Below are 19973 nucleotides of genomic sequence, written 5' to 3' on the forward strand. Positions count from 1 at the left end.
ATGGATTAGATGACACAGGCTGTTTGACATTCCAGCTCTGTCCTTTGAAAATGTGGAGAAACTGCAGTTCCCGTTAGTGTAGCGTAATGCCCTGGCAGGTTTTTACGGCCCCCCGACATAATAAATAGGGATCAGTTAATCTCTAAAACAAAACTACAGCCTCGATTCACAGGGGACCTAACCGCCTGCAATTTATAATGGACAGTGAACGGAAAATCAAACTTGCACACCTGACTGAGCATATCCTGACACACAGTGGAATTCATTTTAATTATGGACACGTGAGACCACTCGGTTGCATGGAACAAGGAGAAGCTAATGCTAAAATGTTACACGATCTGCGGATAACACTTTGGTTATGTTTAACACCTACAGACAATACAGTACAACTTTGTTAGTGACCTTTGGTTCAATTCCCTTGTTCCTTAGCTATTCATTACATACATACCTTTGTTGCCAAAGATATACCTGTAGACCATGGATAGACAAGCCAAATCATCTAGTTTTAAAGTTCTAAACTAACCCAGCAGCTCAAAACAGAGGCTGTGATTCATAAATGGAAGTCCTGCAATGGTCTTGTTCAAACTGGTCTTCATTGCATGCATGCATGCATGTGTGTAACCTTTCCTTGGCAGCAGGCAGGTTTGTGTCACCATTTAGTCCCAAAACGTCCATATGCTGTCGCCAGACGCATACTTTAATGGTGAATAGAAAAGGTTTGACTGGCTCAACAAACTGCACTGAATCAGAGTCTACACTTGGGCAGGGGGTCATCCAAACACGGTAATTCTCTTAGTGCATGTCATCAACATCTTCAGAGCGTAAAGGCCCTGATTTGAACAACGGGCAAAGTCTCAAGTCTGAGTCAAAGCACATGGAGCCAACAATATTGTCATTGCTGGTCTATTCACATCTTTATTCATGAATATACTTCATCCATATTTGTCTAAATGGCTCCTCAATCTGTAATGTGTTTTGATATCTGAATTCTCTCTCGCCAGCATTTTGACCAGACATTTTGTATTTCTCAGGTCACTTATTAGCCATTTGTAAAGTGTCTTCTTTCTTCAACATTTTGCTCGATTGTTGAACTCACACAGTTTTAAACAAAAACAAATGTCCTTCTCCCTACACTCTCAGCCAACAGGATTACTCAGCTTGTCCACCATGAACTGACCTGGGCTCACTTGAATGTAATAAACTGCTTCCATCTCCATACGGCACTTGGCTACAGATGAGCATAGTACAATCAACAGCAACACAGGACAAAATACGCACGCATGCACATTTTTGATAGCATCTACCGTAATTCAGAATCTGCACTGTTCACTTTTGCACTACCACCATTGCACACCCTCTACCATAGCACCTTATCATGGTCAATGCATCACATGGTCAGTCTGTACCAGACATTTGTAATCACTTCACATGCTCTTTCATTTTTCTTCAATGATTCTATTTATGAGGACCAAAAAACACATTTTCATTGGTAGGATTTGATAATGGCTTCTGTCCTGAGAAGGAAAAACAGTGAAGTTTAAAGAATGTTGCGGCTGGGGTGCGTGGGGGAGGGTGTAACTTTGGTCCATGGCGCAGTTGTGCAATCACACGGCCACGCTTGGGCTGCACTGGTAATTGGCCACAGTAGCTAGACACTTGGGAGAGAGGCTTTGCCTCGTCTTACTTCCAGACATTTAGACTGTTTTCCACTTCTCCATCCTCTCAAGTCTACAAAAAGAAAAACACAGCCGAACATACAGTACGTCTCACCATCTCCAAAAGGGGGGGGGGGCATCTATGGTCATCTTAAGAATGTGTTTCTAAAAATCAAGCTCAGTAGTTGTACAATCAATTAAATTTCCCAATTTTTGGCTGTATGTAAACTGTGTGGTGAAGTTGCATTTGTTGTTGTCCAAAAGGTCAGCTGCACTTGTGTCTCATCAAAGCCTGACATCTAGCCCAGCGATTCTCAAACTATGGGCTGCAGACCGGCACCGTTCCGCAACGTGGACACTGCTGGTCCGCGGAACCAGAGTGAAATTTGTTACGCAATTGATCAAGGAACCGCGGAACGACAGAAAACAAACGTTTCTGCAATCAGGAGGAAATACTTGTTAATTGGGGTCATCAAACAGAGGCATACAATTAAGTGGTGGTATGAGCGTTCATTCAATGCATGTGTGTGCACGTCTGTGCGAGAGAAACTGAAACCACTCGACGCTGGTACTGGTAGCAAAGCTCCGCTTCAACCAATTTATTTAATTTTAATTTTGTATTGTAAGATTATTTAATTATGTAATGGCATTTAATAGAACGACGTGGATTCTTGAAACTTCCATAAATATAGAGTAGACTATATAATACTCTGTCTAGTATTGAGTGTTGTTATATTCAAATTTGACTATACATGGCCAAAAGATTGTAGCATAATTGGCCTTCCTGTTAAAGACCTCCAGATGAGCAGATCAGTGATTTACGCCTATCTGGTCCGCCATTTACCATACACAAAAGCTGGTATTGTGTTTCCTGAATCCTTACACTCAGGCCTTCGAATGAAATTTCATTTAAAAGCATGTCAAAATGTTTTCCATTTGCCTACCAGTGTATGATGCTCGCATGAGGGAAACATCCCAAAACAACGCCACCCATATAACTGCTGTTGATTTGAGAACTATTTCTCATGTAAGCATCATTACTATTGTAATTATATTTTACATTAGTAAAGTAGTCCTCTGATGTGCATGTTTTCACAAACTTTTTGTGAACAATGTTAGCACTTTAAACATTGACTACTTTGAAGTGCATAGCAATAATAACTGTGACAATGATAATCATAATCATAATGATAATTTGATTGGGGGGGGGGGGGGGGGGTTCATAGGCCCTATGACCCCAAAGTCTGCCATGACCAGGCCTCAGGTCAAAAAAGTTTGAGAAAGGATGACCTAGCCCACAATACTATGAGACACCACAAGCACAGCGCTGTGCGCATTTCAGCACAATGACTGCACTGAGGCATTCAACTTGGAATCTCTCTCTCTCTCAAACTTCTGGATATCTTTCTTTGGTTGCGCTAAGCTGAAAATGATATTGCTCCAAATTACGGAAAATAAATCAAGTGAATCAAGTTGTTTGTTGTTGTTTTTTTTTTTTAAATGGATGCAGAATAATTTCATATGTCTTGACACACAAATGAAAGAAGAGATGAACTCATGCTCAAATAAGAGATGAATCACAATAATTAACATCACGCCATCTTATTCATGAAACATATCAATTTCACTTCAACCTTCAATTGTGGTTTGATGAGGACATACTGACATCTTGATTAACCTGAATTTGATTGCCATATGACTCAAGGGGATTAAATGAATTCATACAAGAGACACACAGACACAGACACACACACACACGGCCCCACGAAGGACAACACTCAGACAATAGTTCTTCCTTGTCTGCCAATCCAGTGGGCTCCATTGGAGTAGATCATTTAAGTGGGCGGCCTGGTTAAGTGAGTGAGGATGCGGTACAGAAACCCTAAGAGATCATCACAGCTGTGATTATGAAAGAATGGCACGCGGAGCCACCAGTTATCTTATGCCATTGAGGGTTGAACAAATAACAAGTATAACTATAATCATATGAACATAAATCTGTGTATTGGTATAGAGAAATAAGTCCAGATATTGTGGTCAAAGTAGCAAATATTCAAAAACTTGGTGTGCTTTTTATTACCATGGTTCTGTGTGATCACGTAAACTAATGCATTCAGAACAATCTAAGGTGGCTAAGGGGGGCAGGATGATACCCCCTACCTAAAGAGAGAGGGGGTAAGCTTAGCCTAGTGCAGTACTTATGGTTTGAATATTGTTCACATGATCACATAAGATTATGTATGTATCATGTAAGGAGAGGGAGAGGGAGAGGGAGAGGGAGAGGGAGAGGGAGAGAGAGAGGGAGAGAGAGAGAAAGAAAAAAGAAAGAAAGAAAGGGAAATGTGTGGCCTGTCTAACAAGCATGAAGACAATTACCAAATACCAAAATATGCTAAAACCATTCAAACTAATGAATGAAATACACCCACTTTTGTGCATCATAGCTATTTCCGAAGCAATTCCTAATATAAAGCTAGTTCAAAAAGCCGGAAACACATGAGGGACATTATCCACTAATCTACCACAACAATGATATGGTCAAAAATGCATGGAGAGAAAACAGAGTGAGAGAGAACACACACACACACAAAGTTACACTACCAGCTGAACGTTTTAATTTAAACAGTTGGTTTTTATTCTGAAAGTTTCAATGTAAAATCCTTCTACTTCTGCACCATCACCCCCCTCATCTTACCTCCAGCTTCTAACCGACGGCTGCCAGTCACATCTAACATGGAAGCCTTGCTTGTGCATGGAGAATTAGACCATCCTGACCACTGCTGTTGCGGCTTTTGCACAATGAGCTAATGCTTGTGAAATGTTAACTAAATGCTGATGCCCAACCTGAGGGTAGAGAGACATTTGTAGTTCTCTGGTGGCATGCACATACCACACTAACCAGGACCAGGTCCTTTTGCAGGGCCTGGACAGAGAGGGGCTGATGTGATCAGTGTGACAGGAAGGCTAAAAACAAAAGCCACATAATGCACACGTCATATCACTTGTGGCAAAATGGACGGAGCGCTTAGAGTGAACAACTGCTCTGTGTCTGTTCGGTCTTGAGACTGCATCATGGAACAGCAGCACGCAGGCATTTTGGAACCTGAAAATTCCCTGGTTCTCTAAACTATTCTGAGGCCCAGGCAAAGGAGTGAGTCAAAAATGGACTATGCGAATAAGATTCCAAATGGAAGAACCAACATTTCCTCCTCCACTCCTCGTGACATTAAAAAGCCATTATTAAACTCATCGTTCTGCTACATTACGGGACAAAAAGGCACAAAAACAGGCCTCCAGTCACCTAAAACCATTTGGATTGAATTAGTTGATTTGCAGCATGCCATAAATCGAAGCGTGACACGAGGCAGATCTCATCCCAAACCTGCGACCCACAAGTCATGCAAAGAGACCCCTCAGAGAAGACAGAGGAGCCAGCTGGCCGCTGGCTGGATGGGGGTCTTCTAAGAGTGGGCCAGTTTTGGAGAATTTGGATGAACAGTGGGAACTCCCGAGGACACTGGCATATTATTGAGAAGGAAAGATATAAAAAAAATTAAAAAAACGCATAAAAAAAAAACACACACATCTCCAAAATGCTTGCCCATCTGTTTGGAAAGACTGCTCTCGGCAAGAAAACACATACACAAACACACACACATAATACACAAACACATGTACTACACACAAAGTGTATATGACCTTAATGACATGTCACAGATACATTTAAATCACAACTCAGAACAGACCATCTGGCAAGTCTAATAGTGTTCTGGGATCATATTAACAAACATGGAAAACAAATCAATCTAGCAGGATGGAAATTTCACCTTGGGCCCATATAAATAGTAATCAATGTAAATGGGGATTTTGATTTCAGGCAGTTAGAAGGCATAATTCACCATCCAGTTTCAACTGAACTCAAGCCACAGTGAAGTTCTGTCCTGTTTGGCGCCAGGGAACCCGTAATATATCAAGAGGAGCATGCTTAGTATCACATACAACCACATGGTGCTAGTTCCTGTGATGTTAATGACTGTGTAACGACATGGAGAGTTCATTCAAACACGCCTGTTCTTAACTTTACACAAAACACGAACACTCACTTGACATCTGGAGGCCGACATCCCCTTCAACTCAAAGGACAAAAATGGAACACAACGCAAAAAAACACACCACCACCAGCAAAAAACAAAAGCTTGACTTCTTTCATTTCATCTCATTTCCTTAGTCATGCACACACTCTCCCTCGTTCCCTCACTCCCTATGAACCAGATTTCTCTTTTATTTTAATGGCCTTTTTTAGATTTCTCTTTTATTTTAATGCCCTTTTTGCCAACCTGTCAAAATGCGCTCCAGGATCGCCATACTTGTGGCTATGGCGAGCTCAGAAACCGCAAACCCTTTCTCAAGTCAACACAATGCAATAAACGGTGTACTCTCTCCACACAAACATCAGCCTTGTAGTGGCGCCAGACGGTCAGGGCCTCTTCATAGGCAAATCCTGTCAACCATTTTACAGTGTGGTTAACTTCCTGGTGATTTTTTGCTTCATACCACTCAACGGATCCTGCTCCAAGCAGTGAGGGCTCTTGGACATTCAGCGTGGATTATCAGAAGTCATAAATTACCCTCGCAGTTCATTTCCCAAACCCACTCAGAGACTCAGAGTCTCAGACAGAGAGACGGGGTGAGTACACGATGGCTCACCTGCTGCTCTGTACAAGATCTTGGGCTCGAAGAAAATGCAGGGGTTCTGGTCAGCGATGCAGGAGAGGAGAAGGCCCTTGGCTTGAACAGGACTCCTGGGGACCACGATCTGAAGAGAAAAACAGACAGCCATCATCAGAGACTTTCATCAACTGCTCTAAAGGATCTCTGGCATCTTTAGGTGATCACCATCTAGACTGCTGACCCAACCGATCACCAGGAGCTCCAAGAGCTATGACCAATACTGACACTAATATTGAGACAGACAGAGAGGAAGACATCCACATGTGCCATATAACTGGCATCAATGATCAGAGATAAGACGGCACTATCACACAGCATAGCTCACCATCTACTGTATAGTTACTGACAGAAATCCCTTAAGACAGACTCTTTGTTCTAGTTATCTAGTACTGACGCCAATGACCAAAGAAGTCACCACACAGCTTGCTTCTCCAGTGCTTCCAGCACATAATTGAGTTGGCCTAAATAAAAAAAAAAACATAATGAAAACCAAGAGCCTGGTTAACGATGCTGCTATGAAATTCAAATTACTGCTGATTACTGGGGCTTCTGGGCTTTGTTGTCTTGAACCTGAGCCGTGGATTTCATTCCCATAATTGGCAGGGTTGTTGGTAGACCCCGCCTGACACAACCCTCGGCCATGGCAGCTTGTTGTGTTGACTGTGGACAGCAAGCTGCAGTTGTGGCCTGTTAAGTAGGGTCTGGCTGTGCCTGGAGCCCAGCAATAGCCCTCCCTCGTGTCTCTGTGCCTTTCCAATGGGCGCTGGGATTAACTTTGCCTGGCTGCGTGGAACAAGTCTACTAAATGTCAACTTAATAACACCGGTGCACTGATCAGCCATCCGCATCAGTTGTCATGGGGGGGGGGGGGGGGGGGGGGGCATTCATGGAGTTCATGGAGCATTAACTGCACCTGAGGCAGGAAGGAGGGATGGAGAAAGGTGGGAAGAAAATGAGAGAGCGGGTGTGAAAGAAAAAGAGACTGAAATAAAGAGACAAATAAATAAGACAATAACCTATAACATAGCCATAACCTATAACTATAACCATCAGCTCAATATCTACTTAAATATTTTTGTTACAATTTATGTTCTACCTTTCATACATCAGGCAGCAAATGTTGCTTTAGCAACTTGCCATCTGAGCCAAATAGGCTATAGAATTGGAACTAAGTGAATAAATCAAGCCCTGAAATGTGGAGAATATGTGAGAGTATTTTACATGATTGAAAGATTAAGAGAATGAACGTATATGCTGTGAAAGGACATCTGAGAGACGAGATAGAAAGCACGCACGCACGCACGCACGCACGCGCACACACAGGAGTGTGAGGAGAGACAGGTGACATGTACCTTGATGCCAGGGCAGTGGGCGAAGAAGGCCTCAGGGCTCTGTGAGTGGTAGAGTGAGCCGTGGCCCACACAACCCCATGGGGCTCGGATGGTCAGGTTCCCACAGTCAAACAGATTTCCTGAGCGATACCTGTACTTGGCAGCCTCGTTTACAATCTAGACAGACAAGAACAAAGTTGGAAATGAACAAAATGTCCCTTGTGATAAGATGAGCATAATTTCAAACCTGGTATTCCTGAAATGATTTACTCAGATGTGCATGATCGAGTGGTTAGATTGTTCAGCCTAGCCAGGGTTCCCACTTCCCTCACCTCATAAAATTAGCTTTTTAAGACTTTTCAGGCCCAGTTTCCCCAAATCCAAGAATCCAACACCGCACCGTTTGAGCCATGGATCAAGGAGAGAAATCCAAGCACTTTCAATGAATGGCTCATGTATATTGATGCCTAGGTTTATTTGCATGACAAAACGTTCAAAGAATTTATTTTCCTTTAATTCAAACTTTCAAGGATTTCAAGAATCCGTGGGAACCCTTTATACTGATCTCTGGAAATCAGTTTTGATGGATGATGACTGCTCTGGATTACAGGATTACTGTAAGATACAGTAAGATTGGAAATATAAACTTACTAGGTGTATATATATATCTCTCTCTCCTGCATTTGGAGTTGCTTTTGATATTTAAGCAAGATAAAAAACAAAATCCAACATTAGCCCCAGATGCTGCAGCTTGACACCAGTCACCTGTACCGTGTAACTGGAAATTGGCAACACTCATTTGATCATTCTCTGTGTCTGTCAATGAATAAAGCCCTAATCCAAGAACACATCTCCTTTTGCCCACACCCCCAAAACATTCACTTTACAGTCATACAGGAGTATATGTGTGTGTGTGTGTGTGTGTGTGTGTGTGTGTGTGTGTGTGTGTGTGTGTGTGTGTGTATATATATATATATAAAAATTGACAAATAATCGATTGATTGATGGATACTTATGACACTTATATGAATACTTATGATGAATAAATAAAGACAGAACCCAGAACCCTCCTCCTAATCCCCCATCCACATCCTGTGCCTTGCTCTTGTACAAAAGACTCAGAGGGAACTCTGTGCTCTTGTGTTTATTCAGACATCAAGAGAGAGCAGCCTGGAAGCTTCTCACTCCCACCTGTTACTTATTTTGTTTTGCTGGGGGGGGGGTGCATTCATTTTCAAGAGCAAAGGACATGGCAATCCTTCAGCAGGAAGGAATAACATGGCAAGCTTCCTTGAAGGGACAGTCCACTACCCGTTCATTTATTTTTTGAGCTTACGAAAGACCACAATGACAGAAGCTGGTAATATTCAGGGGGCTTTTTTCCAGCAAAAAAAAAAACCCTGTAAGGTAAATCATCCCTCTATAAACACTGACAGGGTTTCTATGGAGAAACTCATCTACATGAGAGAGAGCATGCAGGGGGGGGGGGGCAACTGCCAAGATCTTGTGAGAGAGACTTACGAATTCAAACGGGCTACAGTTTCAGATTTTTCCACTCTGGGACCAGGTTTCAAAAAAGTGCGTTTACAGGATTCGTTTGGACGCTCGGCCAAGACGAAGCAAAACCTCTGCGTTTAACCTAAAAAGCGTCTCCGTGTGGACAGGCCCTTAAGAGTCCATGGAGACCAACCCAGCTCACCTGGTCGAATGCTGGGTAGATGTAATCAGCGAACTGGATCTCGGCGATGGCTGTAGCTCCTGCCACGGCAACACCAATTCCAAATCCCACAATTCCTTGCTCACAAAGGGGAGTGTTGAACACACGGTCTTTACCTAGATGAGAAACATACACAGACACACACTGAGAAAACGTATGCCAAATGTCAGCTAAATGACTAAGTGTACAAATGATCACTTTATAATCACTAGTCCCTTATTTGTCCAAATCAAACATGTAATACATCTATGCACTCTAACTACATAGCCCTTTGATTAACTACCATTTCAGTCAGATAAAACAGATAAAAGTCAGGCTTCAAAGCCCAGACAGGATGAATCTCTGTGATATGGCCTTGAGTTAGTGGGAAAGTGGCACGCATCTTCACCAATCTACAGATACTGCAGATACAAACGGAAAGCTTTTGGATGAGCTCGTCAGCCAGGACCTAGGAACACCGATCAGTGTCACAGTGGCATCCATGCTATGTGATATTCACTCAAAAATTAAGTTTCGGTCTATAATGGGAATCAGCCTTGGAATCTTCCATTTGAGCTAGCAAAAATCAAGCAAATAAAAAAACTTTCAAAATGATACTCCTGAAAGATGAGGGGGAGCAATTTAGCCTAGCCTATAATTGAAAAAAGTGCCAAATAATTGAGATTAATGTTTTTATTGCTTATTCCATCAGCTTTTTGGTAATAGCTAGATGGGAAACACTCGGGGATGGAATGTACTGGCAATTTCAGATATTAGCCACCATTTTCCACTTTGAATAAAAATCTAACATGGGCTTTCAGTATCACCACATGGAATTTACAGATCTAGCCTTGAACATCTCTGTGAGATGACATAAAAATGATCATGCAAAACGTCCCTGCTGATGCTTCACAGCATTTCATTTCAGTGTGTTCCGTACGGATGCATTTAGTTGTGCGAAGAGAATGTACGCATCCATTGGACTGTGTGGAACACTGTGTAATTTGATCAAATTTTTTGCATGTCAGTGTATGTTGCTATTGTTGTACGTGTGTGTGTGTGTGTGTGTGTGTGTGTGTGTCCACACTCTACAGCTTACTTCTGTGATTGGTAATAACACTCTTCTCTCGAGTGCACTCCACTGAGCAGTTACCGTTCCTTTCATTGTCAGAGAATAGGTCTGCAAGAATAAGCTCGTACCCCACCTTCCAACTAGATGACATGGAAAATAACAATCCCAAAAGGTCAACACCCTGACGTCAATGAAAGCTAATACCTGTGAGGAGGAAGTGTGTGTGCATGAATATGTGTGTGTGTGAGAGAGAGTGATGCACACACTATGCCACATCACCAGAACTGAAGCTACAGGAAAGTGGTTAGCAGTGGCGCAGGCGGAGTGGAGGGTGTGCGCTGATTGTGTGCCACGCGAGGGGAATAGGGTAGTGCAGCAGCCACAGGCGGCTCGGAGAGCTGGTGTCAGAGGGCAGCTGCAGTGGAGATGCATCAAATGACACATCATTTCAGAGGCTTTCACAAAATCCAAAGAAAATTCACTAAAAGCTGCATGGAAAACACATATTCATCACAGTGTAAGAAAAAAAAACACCTTGATTCAAAAGAAAATTGTATTTTAAGAACAACTATTGCCATTTTGGTCAGTTTACCTCTTCATCACTATTACTCATTGAAACCTACACAGCAACATGTAGGAGTACATATGGTAGAATAATAAATGAAGATTAACTGACTAACTGACGCATCATAGTTACTTTTTAAAATGTATTTTTCATGATACTTTGAATACAGGAAAGAGAGTTTCAAAAGTAAACCTTTATTGCCATCTAGTGGAGAACAAAATAAATGATCATAACATGAGGGGAATTCACAATTCTGTGGGAACACTCCATCTCTGCCTTCAATCAGAAGTATACATTGAAAAGTTAGGAAAAACAGAGGTAGTCATATATGTATCTGTTAACATCTTTTTGAAGACAATCATGGTGACCACAGCCTTAATGTGGATAAGAATGATTACATTACATACAACCTAGACTTGATTTGATACGTCATTTGGATTAAATTAATATTGCAGACAGGGGATAAAACTATAGATCTAGCTCTGAAGTCCCGTCATGAAGTGCCAAAATACTAAAAAGTCAGACAGTACTGGAGAGTACTCACCATACTTATCTCGAAGGCCAACTGTGCAGCGGAACACTCCACCAAAAGCAACGTCTTCCCCAAAGATGACTGGAGAGCAGAAGATCATATAACGACTTTGAAATTACAATTTCCCATGACAACTTCCCTTTGGCGTCTCAAACTGAATTAAAAACAGTATAATGTACATATAATGTATAATGTACCCCCCCCCCAAGATCAGTAATTCCATAACTAATTAAAAATGACAAGCATAAGACATTTTCTTTCATTTGTTAGAGCCGTCAAGGTCATCTGAAAAGTAAGAAGTTGTGTACATGGAAGAACATCACTTACGTCATTTCTACTCCTTTCAATTTTATGGTTTCTAAACTGGTCAACTGGGTTAAGAATCACCACACTGTTATTTGCTCTAAAAAAAAAGTTTAATACCCAACATTCAGTTAGTCAGCAGCCTTCTTCAGGTGTGTTCTGAGACAATATTGGCTGAAATGTTGTATATTAAACTTCTGTAAAGCAGTTTACTTCTGTAAGAGGAGTCACAAGAGTTTGTGTGATTCCTTTGTCAGTCTGGACTTGACCTTTCTCCAGCACCTTTGTGTGGGAGGTGTGTGTTCTCTTTACACTCCCTCAACTGATCAATCCTTGAACCGAAGTCTGCTTCTGACACGGAACATCAGAGCCAGAGCCAGATTCCTTCCAGTGTCATATGCTCTTTGGGTTCTTCATGAGGGATTTCAAACCTCCAGGTTCTCAAGACTTCCTCATTCTTTTCTTGTACGGAACAAGGACATTTGTTGGAGGAAGTATGGACCAAAAATATTACAATGATGTTTTTATAATGACGATCTATGATGCTATGTGGATCAGAGTCCGGTCTTGTGACTCAAGTCTCTGTACCAATGAATGCCTGGTGTAGAGACATGGAAGAACTGGTTTTGACTTTTGACACAAGACAATTAAACATCCTGCTGCCCGGCTGGTGTAATGGTGAACATGGCATCTCTTGCATGATCAAGAAAGTTTCCTTATTTAGACCTATGTATGTTAAGACTAGTTTTAGAATTGTACAAACTCTCTAGGTGTGTGTTACGACAAACCATCAGTAGATTTGTTGTAAAAAAAGAAATACATTTAAACTTGTAATTTTTGAGTGTATCTGAAAGCTAATAGCCAAATTTTTTTCCTGTTTCTCCTGTGCATATTTTTACTTTCTTTGGGGTGTTTGGGCTGAAACAGATAACAGGTGTATAACACTGATTGGTTGTCATATCTTCTTTGTCATTGCAAATCCAAATACATTTTCTTGCACACTTAAAAGGGATCAAGGGGACATGTAGGAGAGAACCAAATCAAACCACATGGCTCACCTGCTGTGGGATCTGTAGCAAGTGTGTTATCCAAGGCACTAGTTACTGACTGGAATAAGTTCATCTTCTGAGTGGGCCCTGCAAGTACATACAAGCTGGAATTAGCCTAAATGGGTAAACACTTCCAAGAAAAATGACACAGACTGAGATTACAAGTACAACATAGTGAATACAAACGACTGCATTGTGTAGCAATGGCCTTGCCTGGGTGGCTAGCACATTTGAATTTGAATAAAGTCAGTCTGGCAATTCTCCCAATGGAGCAGACTTCCAAATCACCAAAGACCAAGGAACCAATCCCAACCGCATATCCAGTATGGGACAGGCTTTGTACAATGACAGACGGTTGGCACTGCCAATGGCTGCACTGATGGCATCAGTTTTAAATGTCAGGGACATGTATTTCCTTTGAAACTGAGTAAACAACTGTATGTAAAACCATTGTTTACAATTGTGTTTGCTGCTATACTTTGTAAATAATTCAGTAGAGTTTAATGTACCAACTTAAGTTTAAAGCACAATTTTACAAGCAATAAGACCTGCTCAGAGTGCAGCAGAAGTGTTGTTTGCCCTATTAAGAGTTTATGTGCCATCAAAATGATTTTGGAGACGTCATTTTAAAGGAACCGTATGTAAGAAAAATATTTCAATTAATCATAAAATGCCCCTGATATGTCACTAGACATTAAGAAATCATGTTCATTTCAAATACTTATATCACTGACAACAGTAGTCCAGCCAGGATATTGTCATTTAAAAAGGGAAGTTGCAGCCCACAACTGTTGTTGATGTTGTGTTTTGTCATGTCATGTTGTGTTTTGAACTGATGCGCCACCCTCCATCTATCTACTAATCACGAAGTCAGTAGTGTTTCGCCATCCGCGTGTGCACCCTCGAGTCAGGGGGGAGGGGGAGGGGATACACCGCTCTTCAGTATTTTGAAAGTGATTGCAGTACCAGTTTTGGCCACAATCTTACATATGGTTCCTTTAAGGTAAAAAAAAAAAACTCATTAGGTAAACCAATGATTTGCAGTCCAAATCTCAATTGAGAATCAGTCTGGGTTCACTCAGGCTGATGTCCTGGGAAAGTAACCAATCTGCTTGAGAAATGTATGGAGTTAGTTGGTAACGCAAACATGGCAGTCGTCTACACATATTCCGCCCCATCCGCGGCACAAGTTGACATGTGAATAAATCGTGCCAATCATGTGGTATGTTGTGAATACATTGTGTAAATCATGTGTTGTGATCTCGCAGCTGGAGCGACATTAGTGCACACTCAGTTTTGCCCGACATAGATGCCCTATAAGTTATGGTTATGGGATTTGCCAGGTGCTTTTGTCCAAAGCGAAATACAAATAACAATACAATAGTGACATTTAACATTTAATCTCCATCTACTAGGCCTACAGTTGTTGAAGGTTTGCTGCTCTGGGGGGTATTCCAAATACGTGGTTTGGTGACAAACCTGGGTAAGTTAACACAGAATAAGTGGTAAACCTCCAGAAGAGCTGTATGGCTTTATTGTCCTAACAAAACAATGCCATAGGGCTCTTATTGTAGGAGGTTTACCACTTACCCAGGTTTGTCATTAAAACACATCCTTGGAACCTGATATAGTCAAAACAATTTGGAGTTGATTAAACTAACTCAGGATAATGATCAGGAGACATCCCTCAGCAATGCACAGCCCTCATTCAAATGATCTTGTTACAGACATACTTTCTTTAATAAAACCCGGAGCTCTTTGAAACATCAAAGACCACTACATAAGTTATACTTCACATATCTCTGACTACAATGTTGTCACTTGTCATTCAAAACGTGGCGGTAATAGCTCCCCTAGTGGAAGTCCATGGCACAAGGACAACCACCTTTGAATGCTATGGGTTACAACATTCTCTAACACATAACAACATTCTCGAGTCCATTCGGCAGAGATGGAAGCGTCTATTTTCTCATACAGAGCTGAAAGAAGATATACTCACGGAGACGATGCATTTGTTAAAAAAAAATCCACTACGTGCGGACAATTCTGAACCTCCTCTTTCCCAAAAGTAAACTTGCAGCAAATTGCTACAGTTAGCTTGCTAACTAGCGCACTTCAGTGTTATTGCCTTTGACTTGTGGTATTACTTTCTAATGCAGTGATGCTGTGGTGGTGTGGCATTCTTGCCACTTTCCTGTTTTTATCGGGAGCATAAGCATAATAAAAAAGAAACAAATATGTTAACTGACAAAAAAAAACAAAGGACGTTTAAGTTAACATTACCATATTGAGTGGGCACCGGGTCAGGCTGAAAGGTGAAATGGGAAACATGCCTCCTCTGTGTTCTTGAACTGCATGTGCCGTTTGGGGATAGTCTCACAAGGGTAATACCCAAACAACTGTGCACCCCTCCATTCACGTTAGAAATAGCACTCTTAATGCTTGCACTCCTCGACAGAAACCGTGCAGCCGCCGCCATTGCTACAACATCTGACCAGGAAATGGAAAATGACGTTATATTATCCAAACATGAACGGTGTTGTGATTGGTTAAAAAGGTAGGTGGTGTTGGAGGGTCAGAGGTTACAATCGGAGATACAGTGTCTATGGTGGCCCTACCAGACATTCTCTGGGCCCCCAGAGAATGTCTAATAAGGGCCCACTGATAGGTCAAACATCGCGGAATGTATAAGGACATCCTATTTTAGCAGTAACAAGTGCACATTGTTTCAGGATACTTACCTGATCAGCCTGCTTTGCCTCATAGAAATTGTGCTATATTTACAATGGAAATGTGACTGGTGCTTGTACTTTCTTCACAGACATAATCCAGAACCATACACACCCATTTCCCCCATGTTTATGGTGATGATGCATAGATGTTTCCATTGTAAGATGAACTGTATACTTCGAAGTCTATTTCATGTCGCTCTATAACACCACCGCAATCTTTTCTCTTCGATGATGTGGCCTCTGTACACAAAGAACGTTCAAGCATGCTGGTCTGTGTCCTGCCATACTCACTCCTTTTACAGGTGCAGAGTGGAGAGCATCCTCTCCTCCTGCATTACGGTGTGGTATGGTGCTCCATAGACATAATATACATAGACGCAGCATTGGCTGCTGGAAACAAGAAATGCGGCCGCCATCTTGGACCGGTCATACTCCTCATTGCGTTGCAGCAGAAAACACAAGATGACAGCACTGTGCAGCATGTTCCTGCTCAAATCGGCGGACCATACTCGGGGGATTTACTTTTCACAAGTAAGATTTAACATTACCGTACTATTGGTTGTATTTTGTATTTTCGAACAATGTGGCCTGTATCATAGCTACATGTATGACCTTTGCAGCAAAAAAAAACGCGTGAAAATCTGTTCGGTATTCAGTGAGATATGATTAATTAAGTGTGCTGACAGCTCATTGCACCGGCCAAACAGATTACACTGAGTGGAGTGGATGACCGGTCCAAGATGGCGGCTCCAAATCTCGTCAGCGCTAGTAGGGAGCAGCGGTCGATGCGGCGTCTATGTATATTATGTCTATGTGGTGCTCCGCTGCAGACAGGAAGTGGTTAAGCTGGCTCAGCGGACCATCAGCTGCAGCCTACCCACCACTGAGGAGATACTCCAGATGGTGCAAAAACAGAACCTCCATCATCATGAAGGATGACACTCATCCTGCACACAAACTGTTTGCCCCCCTCCCATCAGGCAAGAGGATACGCAGCATCGAGGCAAAGACAACCAGACTGAGAAACAGTTTCTTCCCATCTTCTGTTAGACTGATACATTCATTACCTCATCACCTCTGCTCTGATCAGACCAGACAGCTCCTGACATACTGCACTTTAGTCATGAACTTATTGACTTTACTCTGAACACTGATGACATTCAACGATATAGATTTTTTAGATAGGATGATACACGGTGCAGCCGTGGCCTACTGGTTAGCACTTCGGACCTGTAACCAGAGGGTTGCCGGTTCGAACCACGACCAGTAGTCACCAGTGTTGCGCGGGTTTGGTCACAAGCGGCCCGCGGTCGCCCGATATTTTAATCAACCTGACAGCAACTCGGACCGCAAATATTAATTGGGACAAAATTATACCCGACCCGCGATCCGACCCGCTTATTTACAAAATGTGTGCTTTTGGTTATAGCTTGCATGCAGTGTGACAGTAGGCCATTTCTGTAAAACAAACTAATTTATTAGTGAAACTTCATGCAGTAGAACTACACGAAGTAGGCATGCAGGACATAATGTTTGCGCAGGAGAGAGAACGAGAATAAGAGCGCAAGCACGCACGCAACCACCAAGGATTAGAACACTAGGATACGATTTGAAGATTCATTTGAAGATTTGGCCATGGACATACATCTTTCTTTCGAAAACAGAAATGGTGAGGCAAGGTAGGCACGAGAGATACATTGCTGGTCAAAACGTTAGCGTAAGAACTGGTTTATAATGCTGAATGAAGCACAAAGCTTTACTAAAGCACATCCACTGTTTAAAGTCACAAACACAACAAACTAAGGTAACTTTTATGCATGCGCGAACCTATACATACCGGTAGATATGGCTGTGTAGTCTGTGCCATAACATTTATTCCTGCAGGCTGCCTGTTTTTGCTGTCATACTTTTAAATGGCTTCGCAAGAAGTAGGCCTACATAGACCATAACTTGTACTACTGTCATCTTCTTTAAGAACTTTTCCCAATATTTCCCATAGCCTATATCGCTTTTCCTGAAGGGGTGTCTTTATTATTTTAACTCGCGTCTTCAGCTTCTTTACTGTTGACTTTACTGTATTGATGCTAGCCTTCTCGTGATATTTTAAGTAGGCCTATTTGTAGAAAATATTTAATTATTTTTAACTGACCCGCCCGCAAATGACCCGAATATCATTAAAATATTTTGTTTATGACTCATAACCGCGGGTGACCGCTTAATTTCGGGCAGACCGCGCAACACTGGTAGGCACGGCTGAAGTGCCCTTGAGCAAGGCACCTAACCCCTCGCTGCTCCCCGAGCGCCGCTGTTGATGCAGGCAGCTCACTGCGCCGGGATTAGTGTGTGCTTCACCTCACTGTGTGTGTGCTGTGTCTGTTTCACTAATTCAAGGATTGGGATAAATGCAGAGACCAAATTTCCCTCACGGGATCAAAAGAGTATATATACTTATACTGTACTTATACATTTGTTTGACCCATAATTTAATTTCTATTTTTTTTTTCTATTTATTGGTGTGTGTGGGTGTGTTTCGCCTCTACATAAAAATGTAGGAATGAAAATAAAGCTTTCTTAAATCCTTGAATCCTTGAATATTTAGTCCTTTCCCCTCATTTCACCTGTTGCCACATAAAACACTTCATCCAATGAAATTCGCACAACCTTTACATCTTTATTTATCATAGTGTCATATTTGTACATTTATTCATTTGAAAGAAAAAATCTGTCTATCCAAACTGCCACAAGTGAGGTTCAATAAGAGTAGCAGGGCTAAAAAAATTTAGCAGGGCTTTTATTCAAATTGACTTACAAATTCATGAAGCTGATCAAAAGAAAAAATATAGGCTACAAAATAAAACATAAAATCAAGATTCAGTTTCTTTTGGTTAAAGAATAACTGAAATGTGGAAGGAAATGTGTAAAATAAGCAGAAAAGCTACAAAGGCCAAAAAAGACAACAGGTAAATTGTCATATTATTTAGAAAGTGTGGCAATACAGGAAAAACATTGAGGCCTGATCTATTACATAGGGGGAGAACCGGGACTTTAAATGAGTTCTTTAAGCAGAAGTCTGTGCGTGTTGTTTCATTCGTAGAAGAATGTGAGTGTTGTTTCATTCGTCCCTCCTGGTCCGGCCTTCCATCAACACTAAAAGGTCACATGGTCAAGAGCAGGTTAGGAATTTAACGGCGGCCGTCGTTGCCCCTTGCATTGGCCGTGATGCCCCTTTGAAAATCAAAGGTTTACAGGCCACTGTGGCCTTGGTGCCCCCTTCTTTCAATATTCTGCTTTGTGTCCGTCTAATAGCGATTTTTATTTAGCCTAGCCTATGGCCTGTCAAAATAATCTTAGCATTCACAGCGCAAATTAATTCAGTTTTACGCAGTGGCGAAAATGACAGCGCATGGGAAGAAAGAAAGTGCGTCCAAATTCACCTATTCTTCTCAGTTGAAATGCTTGCGATCGCGAAGTAGCCTACTCATCACACATGTATCACATATGAAAGAGCTTTTTCTCAGCTTTTAAACATGTTAGCCGCTAATTGCTGTGGTGAACGGTTCACGAGAAAAGTAAATAATATGATTAAATTTAATCATAACTTCTATGTAAGGTTCTGCGCCCATCTCCCTACCCATTCATCTCGGTGGAATACTTCATGAACCCATCGTTCAACACATGACAAACCATATATCAGAATAAACAGCAGCACCTACACAAAGGTGTAAAGCAGTCCCCTGTGCAGTCAGCCATTCCAGAGTATTCCGGTTTTAAATTTGCATTCATGTCTCCAACTTTGGTCTTTAGGTTTCAAAACGTGTGTAATTGTTCTACATGATTTCATAACAAGCCAAATACAAAATAAATGTACAAATATTGCCTAGATATCGGTAAATATTAAAACCAGAGGATATAGATAGATATAGATAGATAGACTTTATTGATCCCTTAAGGGGAAATTCAAGGAATATGCAGCTGACTAAGAGTTTGTGAAAGGAGCCTTAATGATCACAAAATGCTAAGCATGCATTTAGGCTATTTGAGTTGCTTAAAGCTGAGCTGTAAAAAAAACTGACTTGACTTGACTTGACTTTAGTTACAGCTATATACGGCCTATATAGCGACTTAGTCGTATCTCTTCTAGTTCAAGTTCAAGTAGACTAGTAGTGACGACTATGTGTGTGTGTGTGTGTGTGTGTGTCAGTGTGTGACATCAATAATCATTACAAGCTGTTTTGAATCTCCCAGTTTTTATCAAAGATTCTAGAGCGGCTCTGTTCTAGAATCTTTGGTTTTGATTACCTGCCAAT

The 19973-nt window shown here is 41.6% G+C and overlaps 1 protein-coding gene across 1 annotated transcript in view; it reads right to left on the reverse strand.

Annotated features, from left to right (window-relative positions):
- The window catches only part of bckdhb (branched chain keto acid dehydrogenase E1 subunit beta), a 59236-nt gene extending 43801 nt beyond the window's left edge, over window positions 1-15435 (reverse strand). The window contains exons 1-6 of the mRNA XM_042106704.1: window positions 15218-15435; window positions 12944-13021; window positions 11595-11663; window positions 9417-9550; window positions 7739-7894; window positions 6363-6471 (exon numbers count right to left, since the gene is read on the reverse strand). Coding sequence (XP_041962638.1) covers window positions 6363-6471; window positions 7739-7894; window positions 9417-9550; window positions 11595-11663; window positions 12944-13021; window positions 15218-15413 — 742 coding nt within the window. The 5' untranslated portion in view covers window positions 15414-15435. The remainder of the gene's footprint in view (window positions 1-6362; window positions 6472-7738; window positions 7895-9416; window positions 9551-11594; window positions 11664-12943; window positions 13022-15217) is intronic.
- Between the last annotated feature and the right edge of the window lie 4538 nt (window positions 15436-19973).

Source organism: Alosa sapidissima, chromosome 10 (assembly GCF_018492685.1).
Source record: "Alosa sapidissima isolate fAloSap1 chromosome 10, fAloSap1.pri, whole genome shotgun sequence".
Classification (NCBI taxonomy): domain Eukaryota; kingdom Metazoa; phylum Chordata; class Actinopteri; order Clupeiformes; family Clupeidae; genus Alosa; species Alosa sapidissima.